The sequence below is a fragment of the Molothrus aeneus genome, chromosome 1 (genome assembly GCF_037042795.1).
Source record: "Molothrus aeneus isolate 106 chromosome 1, BPBGC_Maene_1.0, whole genome shotgun sequence".
Taxonomy (NCBI): Eukaryota; Metazoa; Chordata; class Aves; order Passeriformes; family Icteridae; genus Molothrus; species Molothrus aeneus.
In genome coordinates, this window is record NC_089646.1 from 145,446,243 (window position 1) to 145,463,834 (window position 17,592).

Sequence of the window (17,592 nt, forward strand, 5' to 3'; positions counted from 1 at the left end):
CTTTCCAACCTAAATGATTCTGTGATTCTGTAGTACATCCAGCAATTTATTGTACCTGAATAGATTTTCTGAGGTTCCAGAAAAAGATCTATACCTTGTAAGTCAGAAACATAGAGCAAACCTCTTTTGAGGGAGGTTAATGACTTTCAAGGGAAGCACACCTGGCATGAATAATATTTTTGTGCTATAAAACTAGTACAAGTTTTATGTAACAAGTTTCTATTATGGATAGATAAACATTTGGGTTTCCAGCTCCTTCCTGAAGATTGGAAAAGGTCATTGTAATGCTTAGCAGTATATGTACTACCTCCTTGTCAGATTTTGCCTGACTCAACCAAATTTCTTCCAAGCAATGGTCTAGTACATTTGAAGAATAGGCATGAGCCATGGACTCTTCTCACTAATCAAGGAAAATAAGACAAGTCTACCTTACTCTGTCTCAGGGAGAAGAATTTAACTAGAAGCACATGAACAGTACTGAAGCATTTCTAGGGCCAAAGCATGAGCAAAAAATCCCACTCCCTACAGCCCATATCTGCAAATGTAGAATGGAAAAGATTTTGCATATGTATAGAGAACAGGTGTGGAAGACCCCTGCCTGTGGGCTGCAGAAAGCATCAGCTCCCAAAAGGACTATTGACACAGTGTCCATTCAGGATTAACAGAGCTGAAAGGCCTTTGGCTTATTCTGCTTCACTTCCTTGGCACACGTTTTGAGATTGGTTCCATTATCCACTACATTGTTTATTTTCTCTTTGAAAAGTCCCGTTACAGAGAGCAGTATAATTGAAACACTGTGTATTACATCTTATGAGTGGCAAAAATTATTGGGAAAAAAGATCTGACCTGTAAACAGCAAGATCCAAGATGATCTGGTTATTTTCTTCATCATCTTTCAGAGAGAAATGAAGCCTAATAACAATGACAAGAAACACCTCCAGGATAAATACTGCTGTAGTGAATAAGCAAACATTACAGCATAGTTCAAATGTTAGCAATTTTAGATGAATACAAACACCATTTAGACAATATACCATGTGATCATTTAGAAATGGTGCTATTTGCAATTTGCCCCAGTACTGGCATTTGAGCCAAGGTCATTCTGATATTTATTTTCTGTTCTCCCTACTCAAACCACAAGAAAGAGAAAAAAATCCTCCACTGAAGGTCAGTTAAAATTAAGCTTATTTTGACAATGCAGAACGAGAGACATCTGCTGGTGAAACCTGTCTGCTCTATTACATCTTCATAGAAAAAAACAGTTCCAAACCACATGAAAAACACAGCACTTTGTAATTCTAACTTTATTGTATATTCAAAAAACATGCACTTTTTTCATAGTAATTAATTTGCCCCAAGTATAAAAATCTGTCTGTGCACTTCCAGAGTAAAACATGATTTGCATAATATCCTTGATTCTATAAGCTTTATATTTGTTGAAAATGAGCCTGTAGATTGTATTAGCTGTGTTTTTGTGATTTGTTGGCTGTGTTTTTAAAATTGAGAATGAATCTTACCAGTTATAAATTGATGCCATCTATTACTACAACTGTAAGGAGATCTAGTCTAGACTTTCAAGTTCTGCTCATATGCTCAAGCATTTCCCAGGCATGAAAGCAGAGGAAAAAAAAAGAATGAAATTACCTACCAATGAGAAGCTTTTGATAAATTAGTTATTAGTATTATATGAAGGGATTTTGCTTTATATAATTTATCTGGGCTATTTCAGTGACATTAAAATACTTAGATAAGATGGGTTCTGGTAACGGAAAGATGCTCAAATGTTAACAGATTAGATGATAAATTTTTTCAGCAATAAAAATATTTGCCAGATATGCTTTTCACTCTTTGCTCTCCTATATTCTGGGACAGTCAATTTGCAAGAAAGTTTACAGGTTGTAGTTTACGAGTATTTTTCATTGGAAAAGTGCAAAGAATACAAAACAGTTTTATTTCCTGTCTTACTGCATCAATGATCTTGAGAATCCACTAAAACATGAAGGGTGAACAAGAGGACAGAATTATAAAATTTCCCAGGAGGAATCTTAATTAGAACTGAAGAAGAGAAACAATCTGTCCTCAGCAGCAAGCAGCCATTCCTCTTGCTAACTTTCCAAAAGAACATCAGAGAAGTTTGGACATTTTTATGGACATGAGATTTCCACGTTGAAGCAAAAACTTTGGAGAACACCATCTGCTTACTTGTATCTCTTTCTTTATGTCTCTCCAATACACTGCCAGATTGCACTGAACAGCTGTGACATTCTTGTTGAAGTCATGACAAAAAATGCTCATTGGTCTTGCTTTATGTGGGCACATCCACAGACTAAATTCAGAAAACTCGGGTGACACAAACAGGGATGCTACTAACAGTGAACTCTGTTTCTTCTAAAAAAGATAGCTAGAGATTTAGTCTGAATGTCTCTGCTTTTTAGAGGCACAAGCAACTTCTTTTACACAAGATTTACATTATTTTCAACTTGTCTTTTTGGATTAGAAAATGATACAATTATTTTTTTTTAGTCAACACATTTTTACTGGAAAAAGTACATCAATACAATGGAAAGTATCTACTGCTATAGACAGACTAAAAATGGCTCTACATGACACTAAACTCTTCCACTACCTTTAATTCTCTCTGTTCTACTGAAAAGTGTGCACTGCATATAATTTCTTAAATTTGCAAGGATTTCTAAATTTCCGAGATTTAGAAAGCAGTCTCCATGCTAATGATAATGATGTTCATAGATTTGGTTTTGCAGAGGTAAGTGGCCACTTTCCTGCTGCAGGAGACCCTATGGGGAGCTGTTTATAAGGAATAATGTTTGCACCCAGCCCCCTGCTTTCCCTTAGAAAACGAAGGTTTGGTTCAAGTAAAATCAAAGGCTGATATCCCTGGAAACTCATTCCAAAACACCTGAAAATCCAAGTGCCTTTATCAATGGCAAAGCACAAGACATTCCTCTGTATCCCATCCTCTGTTGCTGGAGACCTCACTCAGGGCCACAGAAGGGCCTCTTGCCACAGAAGCTGATTATCCTTCCCAATTCTGCCAGTTTTACACCTGCCATCAGAGGGCAGAATGATTTTGTCCAGAAATATTCCTGGGATTTATCTTTTCACATTTAAAGTGACTTGTTGTACACATTTATCTTCAACAGTTAAACTTTTTACCCTATTAGCAAGATGCTCCAAGAAAGAGCTTTACTATAGAAGGGAAAAGATTAAAATATCTTATATCTTTTAGAGAAAAACAAGTTCTTCAATCTTTAAAGACAAAGATGTTAAATTAAACAATCTTCAACACTTAACACAATGACAACTGATTCTTTTTCTAGCATCAGAATATAAATTTAGAATACAGTTAGATATAGATAGATATACAGAGTTAAATATTTAGAATACAGTTTTCCTACAAGGAATATAATACTGCAACAAGAATTTCTCAGGCCTCTTATTTTTGGATTGTCACATATATTGAAATAGTTGCTCAAATCAACTACAGAGAGATTAGACTGCTTAACCTCTTAACCTTACATACTTAGGCACATTCACATTCAGAACTTTTCCTTCTGCAGTGACCAATGTCCAAACAGTCTTCTCTCTCTTTTTCGATTCCCTTAACAAAACAGAAAGAAAAATTGTTTATGGTTAATCATTAAAAAGTTGTACTATTATGTATAATAGCAAAAATAAAGAAAAGTATGGCAAGAGGTAAGAATTATCTGGTATTTAATGTTAAGGCTACAATTTAGATCAGGAACAAAACAGATTGCATCATGAGTCCAGCTGCGCATTGAGAATGTCTAAAGATGAGCAAATAATTTATAATGTCACTGTCGCAGACAACTTTTATGAAAAATCCTTTCCTTTCCTCCTGAGAAGCTGAGAGGCCTCAGGAACAAATGTAAACAATGATTATCTGCTGCTGTGGAATGCAACAGGTGCATCTGTGACTGGCTCATCTTGGTTTGTTTGTAACTAATGGCCAGTCACAGTCAGCTGGCTCAGACGCTCTGTCCGAGACAGAAGCCTTTGTTATCATTCTTTGTTATTCTATTCTTAGCTAGCCTTCTGATGAAACCTTTTCTTCTATTCTTTTAGTATAATTTAATGTAATATATATCATAATATAATAAATCAAGCCTTCTGAAACATGGAGTCAGATCCTTGTCTCTTCCCTCATCCTAAGACCCCTGTGAACACTGTCACATGTCACGACTTACATGGACAGTGACTTCTTCTGCATGTCACCATGTCCATTATCAAACAGAAATATATCAAATTATCTGGTATACCACAAGAAAATAATGGATGGCTTAAATGTATGTAATGGAACATTTTTCTAGTTAGGAATGGTCAAACTCATCATGAGGTGTTGCCACTGATAACTGGTTTGATGTATGGGCAAGCAATTCTAAAGAATTTTTAATCATGCTCACTTGATTACTCCCACTGAACAAATGCCTGGCCTGCTTCAAACAGCATCTGTCTCTCAATCACTACTTTGCTCTAGCAAAAAGAATTTTAATGGTCAAAAAATTAAAAGCAGCATCAAATAGGATACAGTAGGACCAAAGGGCAGACATATACATTATTTTTTGATGCATATATTACTTTTTTTGTTGCATTCTTTGTTCAAAAAATGCAATTAATATTCCAGATTTATTCATGATGTACTGATATATTACTTTAACATTTACTATCCATTTCCAGCTATGAGCAATTAAACTATACTGACATTTATTTAGTACAATAAACCAGCTATGATAAATTTATCTGCCCAAAGTAGATCACAGTAAGATCATTAAGACTTGTAATACTGGTAATACTGGTAATACTGGTATTAATACATTAATACTTGTAATACTGGTATTTTCCTGTGTAAATGTTTAGATTATGAGCAAGGGAAGGAAGAACAAGGAATGTTAGTAACATGAAAAAGAAAATTCTGATCACACCTAAGTAAAAATATGGAGTTTTCGTTAAAAATATAGCACTGTAATTGTCACATTGCATTAATCCACTCTTCAGCTGGTCAGTATAGTGGGTATGACCACTTTGTCCAGCATATTAAAAGGAAAAACATTTCTCAATAAAACCCCAACAACAATGCATTACTTCTTTTCTGTTGCTGAACCTATTTCTTACCATAAATTCAAGATTAAGAGCATGTTAAAGGTAAATCACTAATGATAGATATAAAATATTATAGATTTAGAACACCTTGGGGGAAAAAAACCATAAAAATAGATTTGGTCTATAAATACAACAGATTTGAAGAAGAAATAAAAACACTTAAAAAACCCTACTGGAACAATTACATAAAACCAATTTCTGTTTAAGAAAGACAATTATCCAAGTGTTAAACACTATTCTATAATATAAATCAGCATTTGTGTGGGATTTGTGGGCAGCCAGTCTCCACACCTGAATTCCTAGACTTGACACTTAAATGCAAAGTGAATGAAGCACCACTCTGTTCAAAAGATGTTCTCAGAAACACCTCACAAATTATATTCTACCACCCGTTAGCTTTTAACAATCTGTTCCCAGATGAAATTGTCTATTCATGTGAACCATTTTAAGGAGATGCTGTGAAACTTTCTGAACACCAAATCAAATGACCCATGAAAGGATTTTCAAACTCTTTCAATCACTTGGAAATTTAGAAAAATTCAGAAATTAATTATTCTATCTTTATTATAACGCTGTTTGGACTGTCCTTGAATCTTTAAAGGGAAGGATTTGGAACACATTTGCTTTTGACTAGAGCAAGGCATTTCTAAACACAGCAACACTTGAACTGGCTAGAAGCTGAGTTTCACAGAAGTTCTTCCAGGAAAGTGCTAGAACTTGAATTAATAATAGCATTAAGTTATGCACATTTCCAGATTTCCTGCAGAATTCCCTAGGACTGCCTTTTTCAAAACTTAGCCTTGACAAAAATTTTAAAAAGCAGGCCCTTAAAAAGAACAGCTAAAAAAATCTCCAGCACAAAGTATGTTATATAAGTAGAAGAGAGGAGGAAAAAAAAAAAAAGAAAAATACATTGTAAACAAAAAGACATTGTTTACAATGTCTGTGGAACTGATAAGCCAGCAGCAATAAAATACTGGGCGTTTTTGCTAGTATCTGCATATATTTTGCATGTTCAGCAAAACAAGTAACAAATTTATAAAGTTTTAAAGGCTTTTCAGGGACCAGACTTCTTCAGATTCACCATGCCAAATAGCACAGATAAAAGAATCTTATGACTTGTGACAAATATCTTTGAAAAAGTATGAGAAAAAAAAATTCTCAGTTACATGGAAAAGTGCCTGAAATGCCACTTGTGCAAAAAACTTGTAGCATGGCCTGCAATACATAATGCAATCTGAAGTATGGATAAATGTTTTTAGCAGAATGTTAAATGCTGAATTACACAAAACAGCTGACAGAAAAGTGGAACTTCTAAACTCCATAAAAAGAAGTTGAAAAACCAGTTCTATTTAAAAACTCTGAGAAAAAATAAAATAAGGGGTACCTAAATGAAGTTTAGAAAATGAAAGAAAACAAAATCAATCTGAATATTTGGGTTAGACTATAAGCCTATTTTAACAAGTAACAGGGATTTAAGCTGTCAGTTCTCAGTAACATTTAATGTCAGGTAATCATCTGCCTGTTCTCTGCACCTTTGAAAATTTCTCCTCCAATTCATCAAGATATTAAAACAAAGAAGTACCTTTCATTGCCTTTAGCTCTCCGTTTTTCTTCAATGTATCTGTGAGTTTCTAATCTAGATTCTGGAGTGTATGGTGTAGGCTCCTCCCAAAATTTTCTGTCTTCATCATCATCATTTTCAACTGTTCTGCATCTTTCTTGCTCTCCATCTGCTTCTGCCTGATTGGGTTTTTCCTGTGGGGAGTCTGGGCTACACAAGATCACTGAAATATTATCCCAATGAAATGAAGGAAGAGTAATTTGCTAATAAATTACTGCAATCATATTTTTTCAACCCAATAATAACTGTACAATTCCTACCAAGAATGGTATCTTATGTATTTGGAGAACATTCTCTGCTCTGCTTCTTTTGTCAATCACCAAAGCATATTTTGACATAATGCTTTTACATTTACCTGACTATGAAGTGATAGTATGGCTATACCTAATCCCTTGAAATCCCTGATAGATAGTTCAACAGATTTAATTTCAGAAAAGAATTTTCAGATACCCTCACAACTTTCAGGTGAGAAAAAACCTTCAGTCCATGTGCTTAAGAATTCCCAACATTAGATTAGAAATTTATATGGTAGCAATGAGCATCTCCTCAAATGCAATCTTAATGCCTGAATAATTTTTTCTCCCTATCTCTAAGCTTCTATAAATCTCTATCAATAGATAGAGAAAACTAAATTTATGATATAGGTGTGATCTATGAGGACAAATTTCTGCAGGCAGCTTCATGAAACAGTTTCCAGGGGATTAAAAATAAGATGGGTGGCAAGTGCAATAGAAGATGACACCAGACAAAAATCCTGCTGCTGCCCAGGTAATGTCAGTGACATGAAGTGGAAGAAGTGGGAAAATCAACATCAAAGGCCTGCAATATTCCATTTCAGTCTTCAGATGCTGAAGATGATGCTAAGGCAAAAGCAATTATAGATGAACAGGTGCTTTCTCTGGAACCCCTGCTTTACCTTAAACAACAATTTCCAGCTGTTCTCCTGAAAGAAACCATTAATTATACTATTTTGGCACCCAGACAACTTAGCTTGGAGTTTTGGGAGAAAAAATTCTATTGAACTGTGTCTGCAGGTCAATAAAAAATTATGTTTGTAACTAATTATATTTTTCATTAGAGGTAACATGCATGAGGAGAAATAACTCTGCTTGAATCAACAATAAAGATGAACAAAAATATTTAAGTGGAATTATATAAACTCTTTAATGGAAAAAGCCAAACTTGTGAATAAAGAAAAAATAATGTTTACTCACAAACTGTTGTTGTTCACTGTTACCTGTCACATCCAAGCTTAGACTCCATCTGTTTCTGTTTCTCATCCTTTTTTTCTTGCATCCTTCTTTGAGCCTCTTCCTTTTCTCTGGCCCTTTTGAGAAGGTAAGCCTCTTCCTGTTCTCTGATTTTCCATTGCACTTCTGGATAGTCTTGAAGGGCTTTAATCCTCTCTGAACGTTCTATTTCTTTACTATCCAAATACTTCCCAAAGGAGAAAAAGTCATAAATATGTGAGAAATTATAAATATATTCAAATAAATAAATCTATTCAATTGTAGTTTCATTTTGATAATTAAGTTCTGTCTATAATTAGAAATGCATCTTTCACATATCAAAAGCACTATGTAAGTTATACTTCATTACTAATTACAAGGAATTAACAATAACTTGTTATTCAGATCTGAAAACGGTTTTTTGTTTCTAAGATCTGCTTTTAGCATTTTCCAGGAATTTTAAATAGTCTTATTAGACTATACAGTAGAGAGAGTCCCTTCAGCCATTTCTAGTGTTTGTCTGACTTTGATTCAGCACAAAATTATTTCTTTTGATGTCTAAGTTTATTGCCAACTGAGTAAGTTGAATCTAGTCTTAATAAGTTAAGCAGTGCCTGTGCTTCTCTGAGGAAAATTGTGAGAACATCTTTGAGGCCTGAGACTGCTTCATTGGCAGGAAATCATTACATCAGCTCAGTCACAGCACAAAACCACAATCTCAAAGTGTCTATTTCCAGCCAATGCTGTGTAGTGCAATTTTACACCAAATTGTATTTTTTTCTGTCTCACACTGCAGGTTTAGCACATATTGTTGGAATGGTACCAACAACCCACTAATTCTCTGCAATCATGCTAATAATTTAAAAATATATTGTATATAACAACCATGAGGAAAAAACTGCCAGAACTGTACAATATATTTATTTGAAAAAAAAAAAGAAAAACTTTTGTTTAAGAATTCCAATAGAGATGACAGAAAAGTTAATGAATAATTGTGGTTCCATCAGAATAGAACCAATTATCATCATATTATTTATTGTAGTCATTTCTTCTTTGGAATAGAATATCCTGTGAACATTAAGAAAAAGTCTATTAGCTTTCCAAGTAAAGGGTTTTTTGTTGTTTAGGATAGGTATGTTCACTCAACAGTATTCATGTTTTATTTGGATTTAAGTTTTAAAATCTTACTTTTAATTGCTGAAGAGTTGCCACTACAAATTGTCTATAACCTTCAAATTCAGTACATGGGTTACCCATTAGAAACAATTCCTTCAGATGAATATTGCATTTTAGGGATTCAATACTGGAGAGTTCACCAATGAAATTTGCTGTCAGGTCAAGTTTCTTCAATTCTTCACAGCCTGTTTGAAAGAACCCTTAATTCAATTTGTCCATAACATAACTGTACACATGATATACATACACACACATGTACACAACTGGACATAAAACTGTCTCCATTTGTGTTCTGTAAACTGCTTTCATTCTATCAGAACTCATCTCTTCCAAGACTCTTCCTGAGTGAGACTCACAGCTAAAGTTTATGAGCTAACAATATTTACAGGAATAAAACAAACTCAATAAAATACAAAATACCATAACATTATTTGCTTTATCAGTACAAAACTTTGTGGACATTCATAGATGAGCTAATTAAATATTTAATTTTCAGATAAGCTGGATTTCATTTTTAACAGTCTGATTGCCTTGATACCCCTGCTCAGCTAAGTCTCAATCATATGGCTAAAATCCAATCCAATTGCTTAAAGACAGCAGAATCAATTATGAGTTTCAGTTCTGAGTATGGTTAATCTCTGGTAATATTATTCAAGTACAAAGATAAGACTTCCCAAAAACTCACTGCAAGTTAGGTTTTCCACTCTGTGGACTCAGCTGTCATTGTAAACACTTTATCACTGGTTAAATTGAAAATACTGGTGAGAAAGTGTTTGTATTAAAAAAATTCATTACAAACAGAAACTCTAAATTATGTAAAAAAATGTTCTGGAAAATCTGATTTTTTAAGTTATTAGCCTCTCCTTTTATCATAATGTGTCCATGAATCATAAACTTGGCTCTAAGAGTAAAAAGTTTAGCTGAGAGCAAGCTCAACTTTGATTCACATCACTGTAATCACTTTCCTTTCTTGGTCCATCTGCTAAGTTTTATGCACAGTTGAGCTGTAAGAAAGTAAACAACACAGAACAATTTATTAGGGGATTTAAATAACCCAGATTTATGCAAGGGCCAATCCCAAAGGTTGTAACTCCTAAGTAAATGACAAATCACAGTACTAAATAATACAGCCTGATAGATGAATTTAAAATTTAGTGGCATGAAAATAAATGCAACTTTCTCAGCAAATTCCCAAATATGTACTACACTACCTACTTCTTCACTATTTTCAAATTTTAGCCTATTTGCTTATTTCTTATTTAAGCCATCCTCTTGAATCAGCTTTCAGACTTAAAACCACAAAGTAAACCAACCAACCACCCAAGTAAACCAACAAAAGAAAACCAAAACATACACACACATACAAATAACCAATCAACCAACCAATCAGTTTATTTGGCTTTTTTTAACTGTTCCTTTGTCAAGGTGGATATATTAAAGATTCAGCAAATGGCCTAATCAGAACTGAGAAACAGAAAACAATCAAGTCATAAATTATTCAAGTAATATGGAATGTGTTTATGGGTTGCTTCAAATCTTAGATTTTAATCTTGGAAAATGCCATATTTTGCTCATGAAATGTGCAAAAGTGACAGGATAAAGTATTAAACACAGATAAAACAGACAGGATTTCAAGCAATGAAAGAGAAAAAAATCCTCTGAAAACCTCTTTTAAGAAAACTCAGACCCTCAATGAAACCTGTGCTGAGCACAAAACCTTCTTGTGTGTGACATTGGATTCCTGAAGATGAAACGTGACCCAGAGACATTTAGGAAACTTCAAAGAGAAAAATTCAGCAGTAGGAAGTGCTTGCTACAAAGAACTTACTGAAACCCTGCACCCAAGGATCCTCTACATACCCACAAAATACCCCTAGAGGTGGGCATGCTTAATGGCTTCCACCCTCTTTGACACCAAGTCACAACTTCAGTGTTCTAATATGAAAAGGCAAAATGGCTTTTTTCAAAATCTGACCTTCCAGATTTTCAATTCTTTCAATGTTGTTCAAAGCTACATTTAAATATTCCAGCTTCTTTAGTTTGCTCACATTTTCTGTAACAAAACATAGATGGATTATTTCAGTTTTCAGCACTGGAAAGTATGATGGTTTCACTTGCTTACTTTACTTTAAAACAACAATGAAGCAGAAAAATAGGAAAGGACAAATCAGAATATGTACCACATTACTGGACATTAATATTTTAATGTTAATAAAAAGACAAAACAAAAAAGTTTTCTGAAAGCACACCAAAAAAAGCGAAAATAAATAAGGAAGTTATAAACACATTTTTATCACAAATCCATAAAACACATATCTAATTCAAGAGGAATGGCTGAAAAAGCATAGTGAGACATTCCATCTTGGGAAATGTGAGATATCTACAAATTCAGTGACATGAATCCTGTATAAACCACAGTTTACTAAGAACTTGAAGAGGTATTTTCAACATAATTCTCAAATGATGGCATCAATTTCTCAGCAAGAACTTGTGCATCTTAGTTTGGATGTTTGTTCTTGTTGCAATGTTTCTGTAATGAAATGGATATTCCTGTATTTCTGTATGATGTGAGAGCTGTGTTGAAGGCAGTGGCACCACTCACACACACAGGGGATGCCTGAGAAGCCCCTGCCTGCCCACGAGAGCTGCATCAAGGTTTGCATTAAGAAAAGACACAGCCCAACAGAGCCATATGAACCATTTCTCTGTGATATTCAGAAGCGTGCTTGGAACTGCTGTGTCCTCTGCAAACACATGTTGGTATCCACTGGGAAGAAAAACCTCTCAACTTCAATGCTTTGGAACACAGCTCCTGTTGACAATGATTTTGGTCACCCCCATAGTGTGGGGAGGGATTGGTGGTGCTTGTTTTGGTTGCTTTTTGGTACGGGGTTGTTTGGGTTTTTTTTACATTCGTTATTAAGGCATTACCTCGGAAAGCTGTCATGTTATACAAGAATATATGAATCAGCAAGTTGCATACTTTTTCAACTCCTACAGTTAGATTATGGTAACATAAAACTGCTAGTCTCAAAAATGAAATTGCCGAAAAAATGTTGTGTTCAAAAAGCATCAATCTGAATATGGTATCCTGTGCTATCCTGAAGGAGGCCTGAGTGTTGACAGTGAAACCAAAAGATGAAATCTTATGCCTTATTAAGGACTCATTAACAGAGAGAAAACCAACTTATTTTAGTCCTTCTTTTGATGGGGCAAAGAAGCACAAAGCAGTTTAAAAAACTTGTTCTCTATGGGAGAAGATTCCTCCACTTTATGAAATGCTAAATCTAAATCTCTCACTTTGGAGATAGAGTTTCCTGATGAGTCCCTTGAGAAAACTTAAAGGATTTGCCTACAAGTTCTGAGCACAGAATTTCCTCCTAAAACCTAAATATTTTTGTCTTCCTCTTAAGGAACTTCAAAAAGATATACTAATATAATTTCTGAACACTTCCAACTTTTTGTTGTTCATCTAGACAATACATGTAGAACCTAAGCTTTTCCAGCCCGAGGCTTGATGTCACATCTTCCAATATGGAACAAAACCAGACCATAAGAAATAATATCTTGTCCTGTGGTGTAGGAAGACCATTAAGGCTTTGTTGCAGAAAGTTTGGTTCATGCACACAAGAAAGTATTTTATCTGAATAAAAATTATTTCAATGTTAACAAAAAAATATGATTTGCATGAAAATGAATCAGACCCCATGGTATATGGTAAACTCTTTGACTCTCTGCTACAAAATGGGATATTTAAACTATATCCTGACTTTTGAAATTTTAACCCATGAAAGGTGTTTCACACTCATATTCTAGTGACTTGTATCTCAGTAGTATCTTTTGAATTTTAAATTGCCCTTGAAAATTTCTGAGCTTCTTAGAAATTTAATAAAGAAACCAGGAAAGGAACTCTTGTTAGGAGCACATTCGTTCACGTATAACAGAAGACTTTTAAATTATGCATGTGAATACATTTTAAAAGAATCATACTGAAAATACTTACCGATTTTTGGAATTAAGTTATTCTGAAGATAGAGAATTTTTAAATCTCGACACCATTTGTCAAGATGCTCTAGCTTTTCTATTTCCTGCTGATGTAAAGAGATTTCTTCCAGTGAAAAAATTTCACAGTTGTTATGTTCTGCTCGTCTTCTAACAAGATCTTCAGTGACTGAAAGAAACATTAGATGTCATATTTCCCTTTAATCATTTTCTGCCATTTGACTTATGAGCAAATTATAAAATCATTAAAATATTTTGTTCCACCATACCAAATTGCCCAGTAGAAATGACAACAAAAATAAAATCTGGCAGAAAAGATATCAAGATATCAAGTAACTTCGACCCACTCTGCCACAGTAAACATCTTTTGTGAAACACAATCACATCACCTATAACATTTGCAAAGATCCATATGAAAACTGCTGAGTCTTCTATAAGAATGTGATACAACCCTTGCAGAAATTAATCCAGCAGCCACTATTTTCAGCATAGCTTGGGTTGCAGATTGATTCATGTAGACAAGTAGTGGAGTGTTTTATGCTGTTTTATTTCCAGATGCCAGATGTTCACATCTAAGACAGCAGCAAGGGGTGGGGGGGAAGCAAACTACAGTGTGTCATCATATTCTTCCAGCAGCACAGTGTGCACAGAAATAAGCAGGATAAATGCTGAAAGTGGGCAGATATTTTTTATGCCATAACTAACTCATGCTTATAAATGTTTATGTTAGAATGAAATGTATACCTGGTATTTCTTAGGCACTACCAGCTCATCAGAGCCAGCAAGGGAGTTTCAGTGGCTGAAAAACACCAGAGACCTGGGCTCAGTTATCATGTTGTAATATTGAATGCCAGGCAGTCCCTCAAACACAGAAAAGGCTCTGTATCATGAAGGTAAAGAAATTCTACAAGAGCCTGTGCTCACTCCTGAGCTAGATAATAGAGCTTTGTTTCCAGCACACTGCACCAAAAAGTGCCAGCATTTTCCTCCCCTTGACAAGCACTGGACTATAGGGAAGTTCTGAGGAAAAACACAGGGTTTTATCAAGTTAGCACAGGTATTTTCATGATTTTTAATGCTGAAAAAAAAGACAAAAAAGCCTTACAAAAAAGACCTGAAGAACAGCAAGTAAAAAGAAAAAAATATATAAAGATCTGTGAAAAGAAACTGTTCCTACCGTGCATTAATTAAAAGTACTCTTTACTTCTTTGTCTCAGGGAGCTTTTGTGAAATTATCCAGCTTTATTAGGGGTCCTGGAATGGCTGCACACATTCCCATGGACCAGCAAACTAAGTACCAATACAGCCCAAACTCTCATGTGTCTGTACAGCTCCTCTATCTGCAGTGCTCAGGACAGGGGTGAAACTGGTTGTATTTATATTATATTATTTATAAATGTCCAGGGTTAAATCTCCCTTCTGCTCAAAAAGAGTTTCACCTGACAGAATTAATTTACAGAATTAAATGTGGAGATACAGATATTGGTTGAAGGGGGGAACCTATCTGTATATAAATCATATTGGGAAAGGTGTCTTTGTCTCTTTTAACCACATTGAGCAGGTTTATTGCATGTGAACAATCATCTTCCCTCCCACTTGAACTTGATTAAAGTAAGAGATAAAAGAGAAAAAAAGTCAATAATTGTGACTGAATACTTCAGTCTTTACAGTAAATATGAAAAAACACTGACATTTTATTAAGTTACTTGGCAAATCTGCTGGAAATTGAAAGAAAAAAAAAGTCTGCTTACTACTATGTTTGGTTGCAGATTTTACAGTGCCACTATTACCAGGTAATTTTGAGCAGGAAAACAATAGTCCCCAATCTGCATATATACACACTGGTGATATGAAAAATGCATATTTTATGATTGGCTTTTCTCAAATATTAAAATGAATATTATATGTGTTATGTTAGAAAGTAATGCTGTATTAATTTTCTTTAGTGTGTTAAATATAGTTCTAGGTTATAACATAATGTTAAAATATAAACTATGCTATGGAAGATACTTTTTTTTAAGAGAGGGCTCGCACCAAGATAGCAGCCACAGGACACCTGAATCTGTAAGAGAAAGAGAATTTATTGCCCCATTATCAGAAGAAATGAACTTTTTCCTCCCTCACTCAGCCATTAGAATCCTAAGACACCATTAGGATTGAAGGGAAGAATTTGACACTGACCAGACAGAATCCTGTGTTTGAATGGAATTTATGCATCATGTATGAGGTGTATGAATATGCAACAGGCTGTTGTTGTCAAGGGTTAATCCTCTGTTAATGTGGGTCCTTTTTCGGGCTTATGTTGCCCAGAAAATGTCCCCGGACGTCTGTTAACTCTTTGTTTCTACTGTCTCATATTGTCCTAATCCAAATTGGCCAAATTTTTATTCCTCTAATTATATTCCTATTTTCCTAACCATTTTATTACTATTAAACTTTTAACATGCTTTAAAAACAAGTGATAGGTGTTTCTCACAGGTGGCAATATTATGTTCTATACCCTTTATACAGAAAGAAGTCATACAAACTATTCCTGAAAGTTTAATTACAGCCCAATTTCCATTTACTGATGAAAATTGAAATTATTTTTGCAGCAATTCTGCAAAAATGTCCACTTTCATTAACAGATGAGTTGCAAAGCAGAGACAGTCTTTCACAATAGAAGCTACAGTGAAGCTTTAGAAACCTAATTTGACATCCTCTTGTAGGGAGCTGCCTGAACATTTGACATTTTGTGTAAGATCTAGTTCATTGAAGAGGAATGAAGGAAACAAGCTTGCAAGAGAAAACAAATATTACATAAAATTTTAAATAACAGCATCTCCAGGACATTGACAAACACACTGAACTCACTAAAAAGTTCATTAACCAGATTTTCTGGTGGTGTGTGCAGTAATAGGAGACTGGATCAGCAACCTGAGAGTTCACAGCTACTCCCAGGTTCCCATGAACACAGGAGGAAAGGAGGGAAGGCATCAATCAAGTGGAGAGAACAGATCTTGTTCTAATGCCTGGGCTTCCAAAAATTACACATTTTACTCAAGAAAAGAAGCAGAAATGAAGGATAACAGTAAAGAAATTGAAAGAATAAGCAGATGGACAGCTGCAGGTGTATCAGGAGATGGTGGGGGAAGCTGCATTTCAGAAAAGTGAAGTATGCCACCATTACTTTTAGACTCAAATTCATGCTGTGCTGTTCAGGAGATAAAGTCATTCTCCTTCAGGCAGTGCCTGCTCCAAGAGGGCATCTGCCAGCTTCCTGCAGGGAGAAGGAGCTCCTGTCCAAAGCACTGTGTCAGCCCAGCATGGGACTGGCAGTCCAGTGATAATATGCAATCAAAACAGATTACAAGAAAAATCACATAGGAAGGGAACTCCTCTTTCATGACTAAAAGGTGTGGGCACTAAGTCTTCTGGGTCATACTGCTCTACCTGTAAAATATGATCAATTCATAAGTAACAGTATAGAGTGTTTTACCTCATTTGGGGTTTTCCACATCTGACAGACCCAGGCTCTGACATGAGCCATCCTATCCAGCAGCCCCCCTTGCAGGGGCTGCCCCACCAAGGAGGGGTCCCCAGCAGGGCCACCCGGTCCCCACTGCTGGCCCTCTCAGGGCTGCTTTGGGAGGCAAGGAACACCTGTGCTTCTCGTGGTGAGATAAAATGGGGGTTATGGCCAGGGAAGAGGAAAATCTGACAATTATCCAAGGGAGGCAGGAGGGCAGGGGGCTGCCAGGGGACTGTGGGGGTGGTGGGGAAGGGAGACAACTGTGGCGAGAGGGAACGTGAACCAGAGAATTGTTTAGATTGGAAAATACCTTTAAGATCATCTAGTATAACCCAGCACTGCCAAACCCACCACGAAACCATGCTCCTAAATGTCACATCTGCGTGAGTTTTAAATAACTCCAGGCGTATTGACTCCACCAGCTCCCCGCTCAGCCTGTTCCAGCGCTTGAAAACCCCTTCCATAAACAAATTTTTCCCAACACTAAGCTAAACCTCCCCCAGCACAACTTGAGGCCATCTCTTGCCCTGTCACACGGGAGAAGAGGGAGGCCGCCCCTTGACCACAGCCTCCTTTCAGGGAGTTGTAGGGAGCGATGAGGTCGCCCCTAAGCCCCCAGGCGGAACACCCCCATCTCCCTCAGCCGCTCCTCATCGGACTTGTGCTCCAGCCCCTTCCCCAGCTTTGTCGCCCTTCTCGGACACGAAGGAGGCGCGCAGGGCGCGGGGCCCGTCCTGGAGAGGAGGGCAGGGCCCGGGGAGGGGAGGGAAGCGGCGCTCTCCGACACTCACTGCGCACCATGGCCGCCCTCAGGCGCCGCCGCCATTGCCGGCCGCGCCGCGCTGCCACAGCAACGGCCCCGGGCGGCGGCGCTGAGGCGGATCCCGGCCCTGCCCTCCCTCGGCGGGCGG

The 17,592-nt window shown here is 36.3% G+C and overlaps 1 protein-coding gene across 4 annotated transcripts in view; it reads right to left on the minus strand.

The window, feature by feature from the left end:
• DNAAF11 (dynein axonemal assembly factor 11) overlaps positions 1 to 17,592 on the minus strand; it is a 35,683-nt gene extending 18,091 nt beyond the window's left edge. Inside the window, exons 1-8 of one of the 4 annotated variants that reach the window (XM_066566560.1) lie at positions 17,473 to 17,590; positions 13,172 to 13,339; positions 11,144 to 11,221; positions 9,181 to 9,353; positions 8,001 to 8,200; positions 6,725 to 6,913; positions 3,542 to 3,619; positions 847 to 912 (exon numbers count right to left, since the gene is read on the minus strand). In XM_066566560.1, the coding sequence (XP_066422657.1) occupies positions 847 to 912; positions 3,542 to 3,619; positions 6,725 to 6,913; positions 8,001 to 8,200; positions 9,181 to 9,353; positions 11,144 to 11,221; positions 13,172 to 13,339; positions 17,473 to 17,482 (962 nt within the window). In that variant the 5' untranslated portion in view covers positions 17,483 to 17,590. Of the gene's footprint in view, positions 1 to 846; positions 913 to 3,541; positions 3,620 to 6,724; positions 6,914 to 8,000; positions 8,201 to 9,180; positions 9,354 to 11,143; positions 11,222 to 13,171; positions 13,340 to 17,472 lie in introns of all 4 variants that reach the window. The other 3 variants (XM_066566580.1, XM_066566589.1, XM_066566570.1) reach the window with 3 other exon arrangements.